The sequence below is a fragment of the Geospiza fortis genome, unplaced genomic scaffold (genome assembly GCF_000277835.1).
Source record: "Geospiza fortis unplaced genomic scaffold, GeoFor_1.0 scaffold84, whole genome shotgun sequence".
NCBI classification, from domain to species: domain Eukaryota; kingdom Metazoa; phylum Chordata; class Aves; order Passeriformes; family Thraupidae; genus Geospiza; species Geospiza fortis.
In genome coordinates, this window is record NW_005054363.1 from 1,108,481 (window position 1) to 1,126,422 (window position 17,942).

General features: G+C 38.5%; 2 protein-coding genes across 3 annotated transcripts in view; one reads left to right on the top strand and one right to left on the bottom strand.

Moving 5' to 3' along the window:
• The window catches only part of DNAJC3 (DnaJ heat shock protein family (Hsp40) member C3), a 35,653-nt gene extending 27,326 nt beyond the window's left edge, over positions 1-8,327 (top strand). The window contains exons 10-12 of the mRNA XM_031059558.1: positions 3,160-3,292; positions 4,041-4,189; positions 4,622-8,327. Coding sequence (XP_030915418.1) covers positions 3,160-3,292; positions 4,041-4,189; positions 4,622-4,779 — 440 coding nt within the window. The 3' untranslated portion in view covers positions 4,780-8,327. The remainder of the gene's footprint in view (positions 1-3,159; positions 3,293-4,040; positions 4,190-4,621) is intronic.
• A 909-nt stretch (positions 8,328-9,236) lies between these two features.
• The window catches only part of UGGT2 (UDP-glucose glycoprotein glucosyltransferase 2), a 77,010-nt gene continuing 68,304 nt past the window's right edge, over positions 9,237-17,942 (bottom strand). For both annotated transcript variants that reach the window (XM_014308279.2, XM_031059552.1), the window contains 5 exons: positions 16,763-16,923; positions 16,367-16,481; positions 13,664-13,780; positions 12,551-12,695; positions 9,237-11,625 (listed from right to left, as the gene is read on the bottom strand). In XM_014308279.2, the coding sequence (XP_014163754.1) occupies positions 11,603-11,625; positions 12,551-12,695; positions 13,664-13,780; positions 16,367-16,481; positions 16,763-16,923 (561 nt within the window). In that variant the 3' untranslated portion in view covers positions 9,237-11,602. The remainder of the gene's footprint in view (positions 11,626-12,550; positions 12,696-13,663; positions 13,781-16,366; positions 16,482-16,762; positions 16,924-17,942) is intronic.

Here is a 17,942-nt window from a genome sequence, read left to right on the forward strand (position 1 = left end):
ATCAAGACCGACCATTAACCCAGCACTGCCAAGTGCACCAGTAAACCATGGTGTCTCCAAGTGCCATATCTGCATCACTTCTAAATACCTCCAGGGAAGGTGACTCAGACTGTAGCGAATTGGAAGAAAGAGAAGTTTTTGACAAGGTTCTGCACAAATGCAGACAGCCAACCTGGTCTTGTGCTGGGGCAAATGCCTCCCTGTTACAGGATATAGGGAAACAGAGAGGACATACCTGGGGTCTGGGAGTGCATTTTTCCTGTGCTGGTGCATGCTGGGCTTGGTTCTTCCAAGTGAAGAACCATGCTAGAGCAGAACTGTGCTTCTCCAGATTGTGTAACATCTCCTGTGCCTTCCCCCTGCCCTTGACAGCAGCGAGGTGGATGTAGTTATACTCTGCCTTCCAGCAGAGCCTCCATCAACAGCATTGCAGCCCATTACTGTTCATCTGCCTGGAGGTGTCTTCATTTATCTTTTGATGGCTGGTTTCTCTTTGCCACAGAGAACACCAGAGCAATTAAAATTGTAGTCTCATATTTAAAGGGGCAAAATGATTCTCATTCTTCCCTCAAAAATATTTTCAAGCTGGAGGCACCTATTTTCTGGTTAAAGGTAGGAAATTTCCAAGTACTTGTAATTCAGAACTTTGAAGGTGATTATTGTTAAGTGTTCAAGATGCAGTTCACTTTGTATAGCTGTGTTCTTGAGATGGTTTTAATTACTTCATAATCACATGGGATCCAAGGCTTGTCTACAGAGACAGATGTTTAATGACTCCATTTCTGGCATACCTCGTAAGTACAGGAGTCTATCTGTCTAGAGCACAAGTTTTGTCAAAAAAAGAAAAAAACCTGCCTTGCTGTTTCAAAATTAGTCAGAACATACTAATTTTTGTGTTTGCTTTTTTTCCTCTCCCCACTCTACTACTGTAGAGATTTCAGTAAGAACATAAAGTGTTTCTGTTACTTCTCTAACAGTCTTGGCATGAATGTAGGTTGTCTGCAGTTACTCATGTTTGATGGGAAATTGGCCATCATTCCACATACAGAATTAATCTGTCACCTTTGGAAAAACGCAGGCAAGATACCAAAGCCAGCAAAGTTGTTCAGACATACAATATGATTACCTTTTGAGAGATCATGAAGCTTCTTGTATAGAAATAATGAGAGTTAGATTTGACTGAAGTATTTAAACTGAAAGTGACATTGGGAGGTAGTTGCTCCTTTCATGTCATGGAGCAGGATGAAAGGAAGTTTTCTGAAATAGCAGACCAGTAAGAAGCAGCAGTGACTCTTCTGTTTGCTTGTGAGATACTAGTCCTTTTAGAAATAGTGACTCAAAAGAATTGATTAAATATCTCAGTTGACATGCTAGGAATTAGTAATAAGTCTCCTGGCTTCATAGTGAACTTCTTGTGGTCATGAAGTTGCCATCCTTTTCCACCTGCTTCCAACCTTCACCCCTCAGATGAAGAGAGCAAAGAGGAAAATCCCTACACTGAAGTGTACCATTAAAGAGGGAAGGGGCAATGTATACTTGCAGGGTGTGCTGGATGCATTCCCTCTGCAGTGTGCCGCACTGAAACATCTTCCCTTGTGCTTAATGCTTGCAGTCCTTAAATAAGGAAGTTGATTAAGAAAAAAAAAGAGAGATCTAATACTGTCATGGCAGGTAGCTGACCCCTGAGCAGGTTTCCCATTATGGTGCTGTAGGTGATGTGGTGCTCAGTGAGGCTGGGCAATCTAACCTGCATTTGGCAGGACATTCTCCTAGCCCCTCCTAGTATTACCTGAAGCAGATGTAGTTCAGTGGGGCTTAACATTACTGGTGTAATAAAGCAGCATAATGAAGTCCCTGCATTTTCACTGCTTTTATTAGTTTTGATAGTATATATTCAGCACAGATATTAGTGCGCAGTCCTGTTTTGGGGTTTTTTTTAATGACTGGACAAATTATTAAAAATATGAGTAGAAGCCAGAATGCTTTACGCAGCAAAGGCAGTGTCCTGTGATGTGAAAATAAATAGAAATTTCGTTTGATTTGTAGTAGCCTAGGAAATTGTTTGGGCTCTGGCAATACTTTTTGGAGGGTTTTTTTTTCAGTAACTGAAACAAGATTGCAGTGGTATCAGATGTCTGGGTAATACAAATTCATTAGCACTTCCTGCTGTCTTGCTCAGAAACAGTGGAAAACAAATGTAACACCTGCTGAGAAATAGCATCTGCTTGGAAATAATCTGATGCAAGTACTTTGTCTAACTTGAGAAACTTAAGAGACTTGGATCTGCAAATGAGACCTTGAGGATTATTGTAACAGTGAAAGAAGAGCAGTCTTATTAAAGACTTCAACTTGCTTCCCTTGATAAATTTTGATATTAAAGAATATATCAACTTGGTGTCTTAAGTACTGGCAATAATACTAGAATTTACTTAAAGAAGCGTAGACCTCAAATTTCTTAAAAATTGTTGTCTCTTCCTTTCATTCCTGAGAAATGAAACTCTTAAAATAAAAGTGAGAGCATGCCTTTGGAAAAAACCCACTAAAATATAACTGTTTGCATATTATGCATGCAGAGGTGTAAAAAGCCAATATTTGCCTTTTGCTAACAATATGCACTTACTGGTAGTCTGAAATCTGTCTTTATAGTCACTAAAGAGGAAGAGACTTTCTATTGTGTTGATTGAGTGCAGACTGGGGGAGAAGAATGAGTATTCATTTAAGGACTCTGGTTAATTCATCCTTCAGTTGAACAACAATGTGGGACTAATGTGCAGTGGGCTTTTCAAGTACTAATTGCTGAATCTTTCTTGGTTTCTGTTTCTTCATCCCAGTCCAAGATGCATTATGTTCATCCTTGTGGCTGTAGTAACGTCCAGAGAATGTTGTGACCTACATTGGTACCCTCCCTTCTTTTTCATGTCCCACAAGTGTGATGAACCTAAAGAAAGAAAATTACCTAATTCATGTGTAAAAGTGAATTTCCTCTATCCCACGATTTTCTAATTTAAGAAAAAAAACCCAAAACATGTAATGTTGAAACTAAAGTTTTGCTGTTTCTCTATGGTAATAACATAGCTTCAGTTTTGTTGAGTGGCTGAATTCTTTAACTGGAAGTTTGTGGAGTAGTGAAACCTTTTTTCATTGACTTTTTTGTAAAAGCTATTAAAGACTATGAGACTGCTCAAGCCAATAGTGAAAATGACCAGCAGATTCGGGAAGGGCTGGAACGTGCCCAGAGAATGCTGAAGCAATCACAGAAGAGGGATTATTATAAAATCCTGGGAGTAAAAAGGTGAGCTACTAATTCCAGAGATGATGATGTGAAAGGTGGTTATTTAAACCAGTACTTCTAGGGCTGATCACTTGAATTTGTTCTGCTGAGTGTTAATTTTTGTTCTGTATCTTGCTATCTTCACTCTTCTGCTGTACTAATTTTTAACGTTCAGCTTGTAAAGTGGCATTTGTTTACAATTCCTTTAGAAAGAATGGAAAAACAGCAAGAAGAGAGGAAATAAATTCTTTGGGAAGAAATTCTTAGTATAGATGATCCTGAGTCATGTGGATGAGTTGGGGAAGAAGTGAAGACTGGCAAGAATTACTAGAAGTAACAAAAATTGTGGCAGATAGTGTGATAGATCTGGAAAGACTGACTGAACAACTTCCCTTGCTAATGAGGAGCAAGCAAAAGTTCTGAACTAGTATTGGTCATCCTTCCAATTGTGAACTAATTTGATCTGTTTTTTGTTATCCATCTGATGGTAAATTCCTCAGACTGAGAACTATATTCTGCAGAGTCACTGCAGTAGCATCTTTCCAAGAGAAGTATATGGGTGGTGAAGGAGAGAGTGAGGAATTTTTGCTTAAGGTTGCAACTTGCTTCCTTTGTTTTGTGTGAAGAGTCCTCAGTGCCACTTGCAGAAGGTTAACAGCACCTCATAACTTTCCTGATGCCCTTAGTGTCTCAGTGTTTAAAATAAACTTCATTAGTGTGGCATATAAGCAACCAGAAAATGAAGTTATCTGTAATTTTATCCATCTAGAAATGCTCGAAAGCAAGAAATCATAAAAGCTTACAGAAAGCTGGCATCCCAGTGGCACCCTGATAACTTCCAGAGTGAGGAAGAAAAAAAGAAAGCAGAGAAGAAGTTCATCGATATTGCAGCTGCTAAAGAAGTCCTCACTGACCCAGGTAATGATGCAGTAGCTTCTTAGTTTTAGTCACTTTTTTTACATCAAGGTCAAAACAAATGTGTAAGTCATAACAAGCATTTCAGCTTCCCTTTTTCCCTTTCTGCCCTTACCGATCTTGAGAAAGCAGTACACTAATACTTGTATCCAGTCTGTTGCATGAAGTCAGATGTAATCTGTACTTACTGTATTTCAGTGACTTTTGTTAAAAGTCAAATAGAAATTATATTTTGAAGGTCTCTTCTAGGGATAACGTCTTACAGAGATTTCTAGGATTGGCCAACTCTGGATATACTTATGTCAAGGATATATGTGTTTCCTTCTGCTTCAAGAGCTATTGCAAACTGCATTTAGATTATAACAACAGCTGAAGTACTCTGGGGAAGCCCTGTTACTACTGTGCCATGATTCCACCTTGGTTTGTTTCCTCTAGAAATGAGGCGGAAGTTTGACGCAGGAGAGGACCCATTGGATGCGGAGAGTCAACAGGGCGGCAACAACCCTTTCCACAGGAGCTGGAACACGTGGCAAGGATTCAACCCCTTTGGTTCTGGAGGAGGACCATTTACATTCAAATTTCACTTCAGTTAGAGCCAAGACTGTTTCTGGGTGGCTGCTGCTGTTTTTTACTTAATTCATTGAAAAATAAAAAGTCTCTCAGTTCAAGACCCAAAATCTTAATTTCTATAATGTTGTCCTTAACCCAGAGTCTTACTGCACTAGAAGAAAGCTCCTTTTTTCTTTCGTTGGGTTTGGTTTGTGATAAGCTTGACAAGCTCACACTGATGGGGGTTGTGCTGCCTATGTATTTGCTGTGGATATGCAGGACACGTTTATTCCGATGGATGGAAGAAACCAGTAAGATGCTACTTAGGACAACACCTTAAATTTAGAATTCAAGTATATGCTTAAAGATAAAAATGCATGTAAATATTTTTGTGGATTGGGGCCTAATAAACATGGCAAGGGTAGTTACAGTAGTCTCTACGTTAACAAACTGTTGGTTGTGCTCAGCAGAATGATCCATCTCCCAGTATTTTTAAGAGGAAACCCAAGTGGCCACCTGCTGGATTGGTGATGGCAGTGCCAGAGGTGGGGAAGAGGCTGTGCACTGAACCAGTCCCAACAATCGCTCTGGACAAAGAGTGCTTGGGAGTAACTGTATCTGAAATACCTGCTCACTTTGTTGTTCACTAACCTGAAATTAATTGGGGTGATTTCCTTGGTGGAATTGTCAGCAGTGAGGTGGGGATGGGGGGAAAGACTTGTTTTTCAGAACACTTCTTTTCTGAATGTGATTTTTGGGTGTTTGTTTAGGTAAGATTTTTGAGTAGTTTGCACTTCAACAAAATACCTGCTTCAAATTTGAGCAGAAAATTTGATGTGACGTTTCCCTGACTCTGCAGCAGTTTGTTGGTTCTGTACATAAAATCAGAACTGAGACAGGTTGTGATGTGAGTGTACTACAGGAATGTGAGATTAACTCCAGCCTTACCATGCAATACAACTTCAGTTCTGCTGGATGGTGCAACAGGGAATTAGTACTACATGAAATTGTAGTAATTTTATGTTTCATGTAACAGCATTGGTACTGCAGAGACAACTGTGTGCAAAAAGAGGGACTCACTTCCCACTAGCCAAAAGTCTGTTTCTAATTTTTTTTTCTATATGCACATACTTAAAATGGGTTTGGTGTAGTGGGTGGAGTTGTGTGAATGTGCTGTGTGGTGTTACCAGGGCTGCAGCTCGTAGGAGTGAGGAGTCTTCTCATTGTGTAACTGCATCTGTCATAATTACTGACTTAATTACTGAGTTTCATCAGCAGCCATTTTCTTGGAATGCAAGAATTACAGTTCATCAGTGTTCTCTCGATTGGATTTTAACTGGAAAACAATAATCAGTTGCTAGGAGTCTTCTCTTGCTTCAACTCCTGGCACTTGAAAACCTAAGCAGCCTCAGTAAAACAAATGAAATTAGCAAATAAGGCCTTCAGTCTGAAAGGGAGGGGTTTCTTACTGTAGCTGAAGTTGCTGTTGAAGCAGAACCCTTGGCTCCTGCCTCAAGTACTTCACCAACGTAATTGCAAGGCCATGCAGCTTTGTAAAATGTTTTTCAACAGCAATTTAAAGGTCAGTGTTCACAAATTTATATTCAAACTGAGGAGGTTGTGTGGTGATTTCTAATGGTTTATGGTACAAAACCACCACAGCAGCCTCTTAAACTGCAGTGTTGGATGTTCACTAAGTAGACTTTCTACAAGTTCAACTTGTGCTTGTGACCTGTCGGAAATATTTTTGCTCAAAATGTTGGAGATGCTCAGGGCTGTTGAAAGCGCTCAAGGCTGGCAGGGCTCTCAGGGGCTGGGGCTCAGACACAGGAACTGAGGAACAGTGAGGAGCCTGCTGCCCCGTGGGCTTGGCCTCTGTGCACCTGCTGCTTACTGGCAGTACCCAAAGTTGCACAGGTAGCTGTGGGGGGGCAGCCGTCTGTGTTCTCCTGTGGCTCTTGTCAGCCCTCTGCTCTGAGGGATGAGTCCACCCAGCTGTGCTAGCCCTGGGTTGTGTGTGAGCCACTGGAACACTTGTGTATTGCCTTGTTCACTACAGCAGGGGCTTCTTTTAAATGAGTATTGAATGAGCACCATGAGCAGTGTGCCCCATTGCGTACACGCAGGAGTGGCTGGGCTGTGGGAAGTCACAGTAGACACTACAGACGGCTGTGCTTGTGTGCCAGGGGACTGCTGGAAATAAGTTCCCTTTCCAAGGACTGCCTTTGAGCAGCTTTAAAAGCTTGAGCTGAGAGAATTGTTTCCTGAGGTTTATTTTTTTTTTGTCTAGAGAAGGAATAAGATGTTCCCTCACAAGTAAATTCTTCATACAAGGCACTGATGATGGAGCAGTGTGGGTTTGTTTCTCGGAGGCAGCGGGACAGAGACAAACAAAAAAGGACCGTGTGCATTTTGAAAATGAATGAATGGGAATGGGAAAATTACATTTTAAGAACAAAAAAGCTTGAATGTAGTCAGTAGAAGAAGGAAGATGATTGATGCATGATTGCTGTTCATAGATTACTTTTGTTGGAAGACAGGTTCTTGGAAACAATAGCAAAACGCGACAGCGGAGAACAAGGCTTTCTAGTATTGAGCAGCTGCTGTGCACAAGAAGTGTTACCACCCCGGTGCTGTTTTGAAGGGCACTGTGGTATTCTGGGAAACCAGACAAAGTTGTGTTTAAAAGAAACCATTTATGTTGCAAGGCTCTCCAGCTCCAGTGCTGCATTTCCTGACGTGACTCTGGCAAATGAAGTGCTGGTCCCATGCTGAGTGTTAATGGTGCAGGCGACACGCAAGGAAGCTGAACTTGCCTTTTATTTATTCGTGGGTGTCTGTAGTGCAATAATGTTCAGTAACTGAACATTGAAGTAAGTAAATGTCTCGGTAGTTTGTCAACCCTGAGGTGTGCATGAAACATTGTTCCCATCATTGGCCTGTATGTAGATGCAAACTTTCTCTATGGAGTTCTTTCAGTTTTAATAAACTAGTTTCCAACTTGTTTTAAAATGAAGGTGGGGGGAAGCATATTTTACTTGGTAAAATACTGATATAATAATTGATCAGTATTAAAAGAGATTCAAAGTGAATTACAACCTGAAGAGCTCAAACTTGTGACACATGCAGAAAATGTGGTAGTTTAAACTTTAAAAACAAACAACAAACCTTAATGCTTGTTATCATTTCAGTTTTCAGACCGGTGTTTGGAACAATAATTATTCTTCTGTTTAGGGCTGTGATTTATAGGAGCTTTGCTGGAAACTAGCAGGATAGCATAGCAGGTTAGTTGTATTTAAAAGTGCCTTATTGTAAGGTATTGTTTGCTCTGTAATACACACTTTTATCCATAAAGCCGTAACAAAATTAATGGGAGAATGATTTTTTTTTTTCCCCTCAGCAAATTACTAAGTAGCAGTTTCATGTTTTAAGAAGGGTAAGTAAAGTTAGCCAGAGATTTATCAAATGTTTCAAATTATAAAATGTCTTTATATGGAATCATAAATCTACAAAGCAAGAACTGTTTTTTCTAGAACTGTGGGAATTATTTTATGGTATTTTTCACAATAAAGATATTTATGATGACAAGAAAGCACTGCTGCATATTTGTCTTCCCTTCTTTCCTCATGCTGCTCTTCAGGTTTGAAGCTGGAGCTGTGCAGGAACGCACAGGGCACTTCTGCAGGAAGAGGACAAGAGGAGGAAGCAGCCACATTCTGTGTGGAAGAGAACCTTGTATAAAAGTTAACTACAGCAACTGTAGAAGCCCTGTTGAGTGCTGATTTCACAGTGAGAACATCCAACCCTTGGAATATCCCTGGGAAACACTGGATTCCCCAGCATTTTGTTGGACAATAAAATGTGCCTGATTGGGTGCAGAGTCATCTTGCCTAGACTGTGCTTTTGCCAAAGAAGGCTGGACCAGGTGATCTTTGAGGTCCTTTCCAACCTGGTATCCTGTGATTCCATGAAGTCTCAGACTGAAGGCAAGTACTTGATTCAGGGAATGGGTTAAAAGGAACCTAACTGAGAAATATTTCTAATACTAAAGCTCTGGCTCATCAACAATACTGCACTAATGCCTGGTTTGTTCATTTTCTGTTAAATTTACCAGCTGATGTCAAGATCAAGACATAGAAAAGACACTCATAGGAATATAAATTGTAAAACCCCTTCATTTGAATAGTTCAAATGTTCTTTTGCTTATTTATCGAGTTGCACCGTGTTTTGGCAACACCCTAAAGCAGCATGTGTTTTTATCCCTTTCACAGGGCAGAGCACTGAGACTGGAAATAAAAAACAATCTCTCTCTCTGCACCTCTACATCTCACCTCACAGCAGATGCCTTCATTTGAACATTGCTGTTGCTCCCCTGCAAAAACACTTTCAGTAGAGGAAAGGCAGTTGAGGATTGGTGGCCATTTTTTTTCTTTGGCTCTATTAGCCAAGTAGGAAATGCTTATTGTGTAATGCAAAAAGGGACAGCAGAAAATAATCCATCTTTGTTTCTCCAGTGGTACCTTTTAATATTTTGTACAACATACACAATCCATAGATTTAGTATTAAAATATAATGGCATGCTAATGACTCAAAGTGCTGCCTTAAAGAGATCTTTAAAAAGTAGTGAATATGTTTGTGGGACCTTTCTTATTTTATAAACCATTCTATATAAAAAAAAAGCTTTCTTTGAAAGTAGTATTATGCAGAAAAAAAATTGACTAGAACATTTTGTAAAAATATAGAAAACACTAGAAGATTGCATTAAACCTTTTACATCTTCAAAATTATCTCCAACAAATTACATTTATAAAATTATATTCTAATCATTTAAGCAATCTCAAGGAAATAGTATTTAAAGAACTATTTCTTTTTTTAAATCCAGTAGAGGTAATCCAATTTTAAAAAGAACAGGATGCTACAGAGAAAATGAACATGAAATCAGTGCATGAATTATCGACTTTTTATACTGCAGAACATGCTCACACAGATAATCATAATTAAAGAGAACTAAGGCTTCTTAAAAAACCTTTAACTTCTCTCCTAAAGCAAGTTTTCCAATATATGCTTCAAGCTTGGAATACCAAGGCAGATGCACGTGAAATGCTGCTGCAGAGTCAGGCCACAGAATGGAATTATAAACCTGAAAAATATTTTGAAAATAAAATAAAATAATGCAGCAAACAGTTGAATAATGGTTTGGGGGTTTTTGTCCTCCACTATGGCAAATCAGTTACTTCCTTGTTATGCATGGAATTTTTAGTAATGGTGCACAGGCATCTGCTAAGTCAATTACAAATCCATCTCTGTGGTACAAAAACAACAACTTAAAGTTGATGTTCAAATATGTTTGACTTGCTGCATGGTATCCTGAAGTAATTAAGAGAACAAGCATAACAAAATAGTTGCTGCACTGAAATGGGTCAGACATAAAGCGAACTAACATTAGGCTTTACTGACTTTTGCTATTGGGTTACACAGGATATACTCCATTGGGTACTTCATAAAAAGGAAATTCCTCAACAGACATTTAAAAACCTGTATGTGACATGTTAAAACTGTTCAAAATACATAAAGGTAAAACCACAGAAAATACCAAGAGCTGTAAAAAAACCTGCATGTCTCACATTCCTTAGTAATATGGCTTCAAAATATCAGCAACATGTGATTTTAAATACTTGCTCTTACAGTAAGAAATTGTAAATAACCAACAGCTGAGGACAATGACAGTGGATACAAAATCTCCTTCATTTCTCTATTTATTCGGTTATTTGTTGCTATGGAAATAATGTGCAATTCTTGCTGATTCACCTACTTAGTGCTAATTACATGGCCTTGTGTAACTTCAAGCATTTAAACTGGAAGACTTCTTACAAGAATGTGTAGTCTCATCCAATCCCATTTTGAAACCAGCACAGCCTGAACAACAGGGTGTGTATTTAAGGCACTAGATTTCACTTTGAGACACAAATTCCTCATTTTCAAATATGTGCATTGTAAGAACTTTTCCCTGCAATTTTTGTGGGATCAAAATGTCAGTATCCCATTAAAGCAACAGTTTTGTGAGTACAGGTTTAGAAAATTACAGAAGACACCAGTGATAGTCAAAAAATACTCATGTATTTTATTTTCAGTTATAAACAGGATGATGATAATCAAAAGTGAGTAGAAGCAGCTTTCAGGTACTGACCTTCTGATACAACGTATGCTGGTCAGAAAATCACCTCAACCAAAACCATAATGGAATTTTATCACACACTATTTAAGTGGCCAAAAGGAGCCTAAGAATCAAAAATTAGTTTTAAGAATCTAAGAGGGCATCAACCCTGCATAATAAATGAAGAGTGTCATTCCTTGCTTTAGCTTCCACGTGGACTTATCTTTGTGTGGTCTAAATTAGACATGTTTTAGGAAATTGTTTATTGTGACCACAGCATTTCTTGAGGGACAAAACTATGGGCACATAGCCAAAATTTTGATATTTAAATACAGTAGCCTAATGCATGGAATATGCACAAAACAGTTTTCAAGTACATATTTAATGTGTGTGTCCTCCCCCAGACTGACAATGCTGAACACATCTTCCTTCATATTCCAAAGTCCTCTGGGCAAACTGTACTTTAAAGAAGGTAAAGAGAAAGCCGTTGGGAAAGCTGCTCCAGGCCACTTAAAAAACCCCAAACCCCCAAGTACCTGTGGACTCCTCATTTTTGTATTGCATTTAAAATGTTTTAAATAACACTTTAAGTTATAAAATATTTGACTTCACATTAAAGAATGCTGCAAATAGTGCCAATGTAACAGCTGTAAATTCTGTTCTTCTTCCCAGAAGACTCTGGAGCTGTCACCGTTGCTGGTCACGGGCTGTGCTAAAGTTCATCGTGCTTGAGCCCTGGAGCCAAAGGGGAAAAAATACACACAAGAGTTACATAGAGACAGTGCCTGGGTTTGTAAGATGTGGAGAAAGCCTTTTACTTTCCATTTCCTGCTAATCACTCAGTTCAGGAACATGAACTTAATTTTTGGAGCTTTGTTACAAGCTGACCAAAAGCTTTCATAAAGAATAAAACCCACTAAGAATTCTTTATAAGTAAAAGTGAATTTGTTTCTCCACTCAAGACTTATAAATTTATATTTATCTGTTAATTTTTTCTTCAACCTTGAGAGCTCAGAACATCTTTTAATTTTGTTTTACATTAGTCCAAGAAGTCAAGTCTTACTGGGAGTCCTGTGGTTTTTTCTTTTGCTTTTGGGTTTTGTTTGTCTGGGGCTTTCATGTTAATTAATTCAGTTAAAAATAATTTTAGTTAAAAAAAGAACAACAAAGCCAAACAAAACAACAACAAAACCCCCCAGACAAACAAAAAAACAAACTCCACCCCCAAACTAACTAAAATTGCATTTAGTCTACTGCAAAAAGGCTTGGATTGATAAATCTAGAGAGAGAGAGATGCAGAGGCAAATTAATACTCACTCCCCGACTGCTCAATAGACATGAGCTTTAGATTATCCAAGTGAAGTCTAAGCTAATGTGCTTTACTTAATATTTGTGGCTAAAATAATGTGACTGTGTTTGAGGTGCAGGAACAGGACCACTGAGCTTTCTCTTAGGTTGTGGCATGAAACAAGCGGGTTTGTCCTGCCAGTGTAACTCCTGTGGAAAGAAGCATCACACAACTATCAAACCCCACACCATTTCTCTAGGAACAAGGGAAATTACACAAATACAAGATTTGTGCCTACTGACCCCAATCTTAATTTCAACTAGCTGATATTTAATTTTTGAAAGCTAACAGCTGAATATGCATGTAAATTACCTTTTTGAAATAATGATGTTAGATTTTTCTTCTCTTTTTCAATTTGCTGTATTAAGTTTCGGATCTCAGAGTCATAATCAACCCACTCAGGAACTATCCGGGCAGCAGCCTTTAGTTTTGGTTCTTTGGTTTGGGGGTTGTTGCACTGAAAGTTTAAAACATATTAGATGTAAACAAAGCAAATGTGAAACTAACACCTTTTCAGAGAATTCAGCTCAAATGAATCGTAAATACTTTTCTTTTTGCTGACTGTCAGTAAAGCACAGACATAGCTGGCGCAAGACTACTAAAATTTAGACAGAGTTGCCTAGGGAGATGCAAGATTGACATTGGCACATTGAAACTGAACCTGATGTGGGTTTTGAACAGAGAGCACCTGTCTTTAGAGCATAAACAAACTCATTCTAACCACTGTAAAGACACAAAGAAAACTATTTGCATACTGAAAAATCACACCAAGTTCCAACTGTCTGTTTTCCTTTCAAATTATGTCTAAAGCATCGCAAACAGTGTATGTGTGTTGTCAAAAAATCTAAATGGGGGAAAAATGGGATGGGGATAATGACAGGAAAAATATTTTTGTCTCTTTCTATTCCCAAAGAAAGAAACTTTCTTCTTCCTAAACGTGGATAGTGTCCTGAGCATTATGCTTTTAAAACTTTGCTTTATCTCCTGTTTATAGCAATGAAACAGACCAAGAAAACCATGACAATGTTAGGGTTTTGGAGGAACCTTCCATGTGGGGAGGACAAGAGCAGCCCATAGTGCCCAGACAGGTAACAGCACTTTGTCACAGTTCCAGTAACTTGGCTGACTATGCAAAAATTATAAGGAAAATTCATGTATGGGCATGAAAAGCTTCAATCCCATCTGGTTAAGAGACAACAACACAATTTTCTGGCACAGTTTTCAGCTTTAATGTAAGCAGATTTGGTAGAGAGCAAGTGGGAGCAGTCTCAGAGGAGAAAATGTTTCAGGGGAAGGGATGGAATGTTGCAGTGCCTTCCAGCAAGGCTGCCTTTCATGACATGACGCACACTCAACTTGAAATGCCCCAGAAATCACAGCAATATTTTGAATCTGTACAACTCATTTAAGTCAGGATCAACTCACCAGGTCTATTGTTTTAGCCTTCTTCTTGGATTTATCATCACACCAGGTTTCACACCAAAGCCACTCCTGAGGGAGAGACTTAATGGCTACTTGATGAATCATATTATTGGGAAGATCCTGTACAAATTTTGTAAAATCATAAATTAGCATAGAATACAAACCAGTTTTCCATTCCTTGAAAAAAACCAAAAACAAACCCTGACTTTCGATTCCTTGAAAAAAAAAAAACAAAACCAAAACCCTGACTCAAGAAACATATAATACGGGATTATGCCACTACTCTAAATTGAGCTGACTTCTAGGAAAACAGATTCCAGAAACGAGCTTGAGAAGGAAAAGCTTTAAACTGCTATTCTGGCTAAGTTCCTTACTTTACTTCTAGGGATTTTTTTGACCTTTATTACATCCTCAGGAAATCTTGTCATGAAAACTCTGGGCCAAGATCTGGCTGAATGCAGGGAACAGCATTTATAAATGAGAAACTCCTCAGGCAGGATCCAGGCTGGCTGCACCTGCTCTGGCCAGAGCTGCAAAAAACAGGGGTAGTAACTGGCACATCCATTGGTAAACACCCTCACACGTGCAACCTTTACATTCTAGTTCAGAATAAATGTCACCACTCAAGTGTTAGTCACATCTTATTTTGCCAATTCACACTGCTAAATGTGACAGAATAAAATAGCACATATTGCTGCATTATGAAAGATGTATAATTTAACTGAAATACAGACATTGGTACCAAAGAATTACATCAAATTATATGGGGAGCCAAGACATTCAGCATTAATTGAAATGCTTTATTTTTTAAAAAATTTGTAATTTTTGGAATGTAGTTGATCACCATTTGGAATGGTTTATCACCATTCCAATTCCAAAAGAAGAGACTGGTTTTCTGTTGTGCCTCTCTGACTTTCTAAATGAAATCACAATTCCTGAATTACTGCAGTACTTTTAGAAGCTGTCAAATAAAAAATTGTTACATGCAGTAAAATGTAGAAAGTCAGCTGTTAGTTTCAGGATTTAAAGTAAATGAAAAAAAAAAGAATGAATACAAAAACTGCTCTGAACAACATTACTGTACTGGAAGCCTAGTTTTTATGATGTGTCATTTTTTCTCCCTAGGAGTTCTATACTTATTCTCCTTTGCATTTAAAAACATCATTTCCCCTTCTATCTACTTCTCTTCTGTGGTTTAAGAACCTGAACTGCCACCCATGAAGATGGCACTGCAGGAAGATTAACAGAGAGCTGGGATTGCTGCTTCTTTGAGAAGAGCAGTGAGCACTCCAGACACGTATTTAAAACAAAATAGTAATAACAGAATTATAATGCATCCTTATCAGCAGATGAAAGCTCTCCAGATCTCAGATACATTGCACTGTGGTTTGTATTTCTAGGAGTATTGCTGTATTTTGTGTAAGAAGAAGCAATGAAGACAGCAAGTAGCTCCTATCAATATGGTCAAACCAGATTATTATGAAAATTCTACTTTGAAATATTCACTTTCCAAGTATTTCCAATTCCATTCTGCCAAGATTTAGCTACCTTAACATCTAGTCCTTAAGTGGCTTTTGATTTGATCCAACAGGCTAATAGGAGATATATGCTATCATGTATTAAAGCTGTAATTGGAAATATAAGAATCTTAAAATCTGAAGTTTTAGTTTTTTTGAGAACATTAGATAAAACCAATTTTCTGAAAACCAGCATTATGGTGAAAACCCTGTAACCTCTGAATCTTATAAGGTCTTTCTGAAAGACACCTTGTGCTTGTGGGTAAGACAGTGTTTGGAGAACACACAGCTCTTTCACATCAGGACTCTGCATGGGCAAACAGGGCCAGGAATTCCTTCTGTTGTCCAGAAAGATGTGAACTCTGACTGCTGCTGTTATTTCAGCCTTTTGCTCTCAAAATACAGCTAAAGGCTGCTCCAGCTCCAGATATCCAGTCTAATCTGAGTTTTTAGTGTGGCTGTATTCCTACTTTTCTTTGTCCAGTATCATAAGAGCTGCTATTTTCAATTTTTACTTTTATTTCTGGAGAAAAGAATGCAAGTGGCAATAATGTCCTTTTGTAAGAGAGAAACCTGCTTGCAGAGCAGGGGTGTGGAAAAGCACTGAGCAATGTGGGCTCTGCTACCATGGGATCCTGTTGCTGCTAGAGGCAGGTAAAAATCTTCTGTGCTAAAGTAATTCCACAAGGAAAAACCAAAAGCAGGGACAATCTCACTTATGAAGTCTTCTGAGGTTCGCCCAAAGTGAGACAAACTCCAGCCACTCCAAGGTAACCATGTACAGCAACCACCAAAAGTGCATTGGAAGTTAACTTACAGAAGAAAATTGAATTTATGTTAATGGAAAAAAAAGAAGAAAAAGGAAACAAGCTCTTGGTAAACATGAATATAATTACCATTATCAGAATGTAGGGTTATCATCAGAAAAACATAAATGCACACAGAACTACTACAAATAAAAGTGAAAAGTTCTGCAATTGGGGTTATTCCTCATTTTCTCATTTTTAAACTATAAAAATCAGCAGTTTTCTGAGCTGTGCTCATAGGCACTCCTGAAAATAGGCTAAAACATCAGTAAATGGCAAACAGCTTTGAAATTATGTAACATTTACGTTGAGATACAAGATATTCCATACATATTGAGAAAGATAAAGAAAATAAACCCAAAAATGCTCAAAACCATATATACCTGATCCAGATTTGACAGACTATTTGGATCCTGACTAAGAGCCTGGTACTGGCCCCGAAGCCTGTCTCCAGCTGCAATCTTCCTGAACTTCTTCAGGTCCACAACATACAAGGCACTAAAAGGAATAAAAAACCCAAAGAAATATGATTTCTGGGGGTTCACCCTCTTTTTGACAATAGTAATAAAATTAACGAGAAAGTAAAACATGTTCCCATCCTGAAGGGATATTTTTCTTTATTAAGTGGCTGAAACTACCATAAAACAATGTCATCAGAATTCCTGCCCTCTTCATCTCTTACTGAGAATGGCTTTTGAATGGCTCAGTGATCAATACCACCACCCAGATTCCAATCCAGTTCCCAGAGTGCACAAGCAGTGTGTAAGGGCTTGTCCCACCTGATGTGGTATTTCCTCTTGCCCAGGTGTGAAGCCCAGTATCCCGATTTCCAGAAGCGGTACCCGTCCATCTCCCTGCGGCTGTCGCAGAAAGGAGTGTAGCCATAGGGGGCTCCATTGAGGTCAAGGTCTCTGAGCTCTTTCAGGTCACTCCTCACAATCTAAACAAGAACAGAATTTACTACTGTTTTAACGAGGGTAGGGATTGCAGCAGGCTTCACAACATTTAATTTTAATTAAGAAAACCCCTCAGATGCTACAACAGTGGGGTACAGATAAATTATTCCACTGGGAGATATCTACCAAATTACTGTTCAAAAAAATTATTTATTATTTTTTATTATATTATTAACAGTGGCCATCTGTGTGACACATTTATTGAGTAAATTATTTAAAACTGGCAATATTTTTTTAATTCACAGACCAGTGTTTCTGGTTGCCCAATATAAAATTCCTTAATTAAGAAACATAACTTTTGAAATCTACCAATCATGTCCCTTTTGAAGAATTCTCCTATTTGTTACCCACCTTGGGCACTCCAAAATTATTGCATCATTTGAAAAATCCTTGGATCTAATGGTAAAGTACTTTCAAAAAGAGGTTTTAATGACATTTTACACATGTCCTTTATTTGCTAATCAATCCTTCTTCCATCAAACCCCACTTACCTAATTTATCAGTGGTAAAAAAGGTTATAGCTATTTGGGAGCACAGAGAAGTCCTTACAGTAGTTAGGACAGACAACCAGTGTTCCCAGATGGTGTATCCAGGTGAAATTGCATTGAGTTGCAGTCTGCATTGCTACACCTAAGTTTAAATTATTCTTGAGCTTTGGAAAAGGACCAAAATACATCAGAATTTGTCTCAAGGTTTTTAATAACCTTGTAATAAACTCTTCAATGCCTCATCTGAGGCAGCACTTTGTCTTTCAGTACATTATACGATGTTCATTCCTGAATGAAGGACTGCATGCAAATTTAAAACAGAGATAGGATTAATCTTGAAGAAATTCAGCCATCTAGAAGTTGCTCAAATGGTCCAAATCACCTCAGACACTGGCCATAGTGGAGAATTCCTCTCACAATCAGCCCAGAGATGGAATCACTCCAGTATGCTTTCAGTGAAATGCACGTATAAGATCACACACATCTCTCCAGGTGCCTTTCTCTCCACACACACA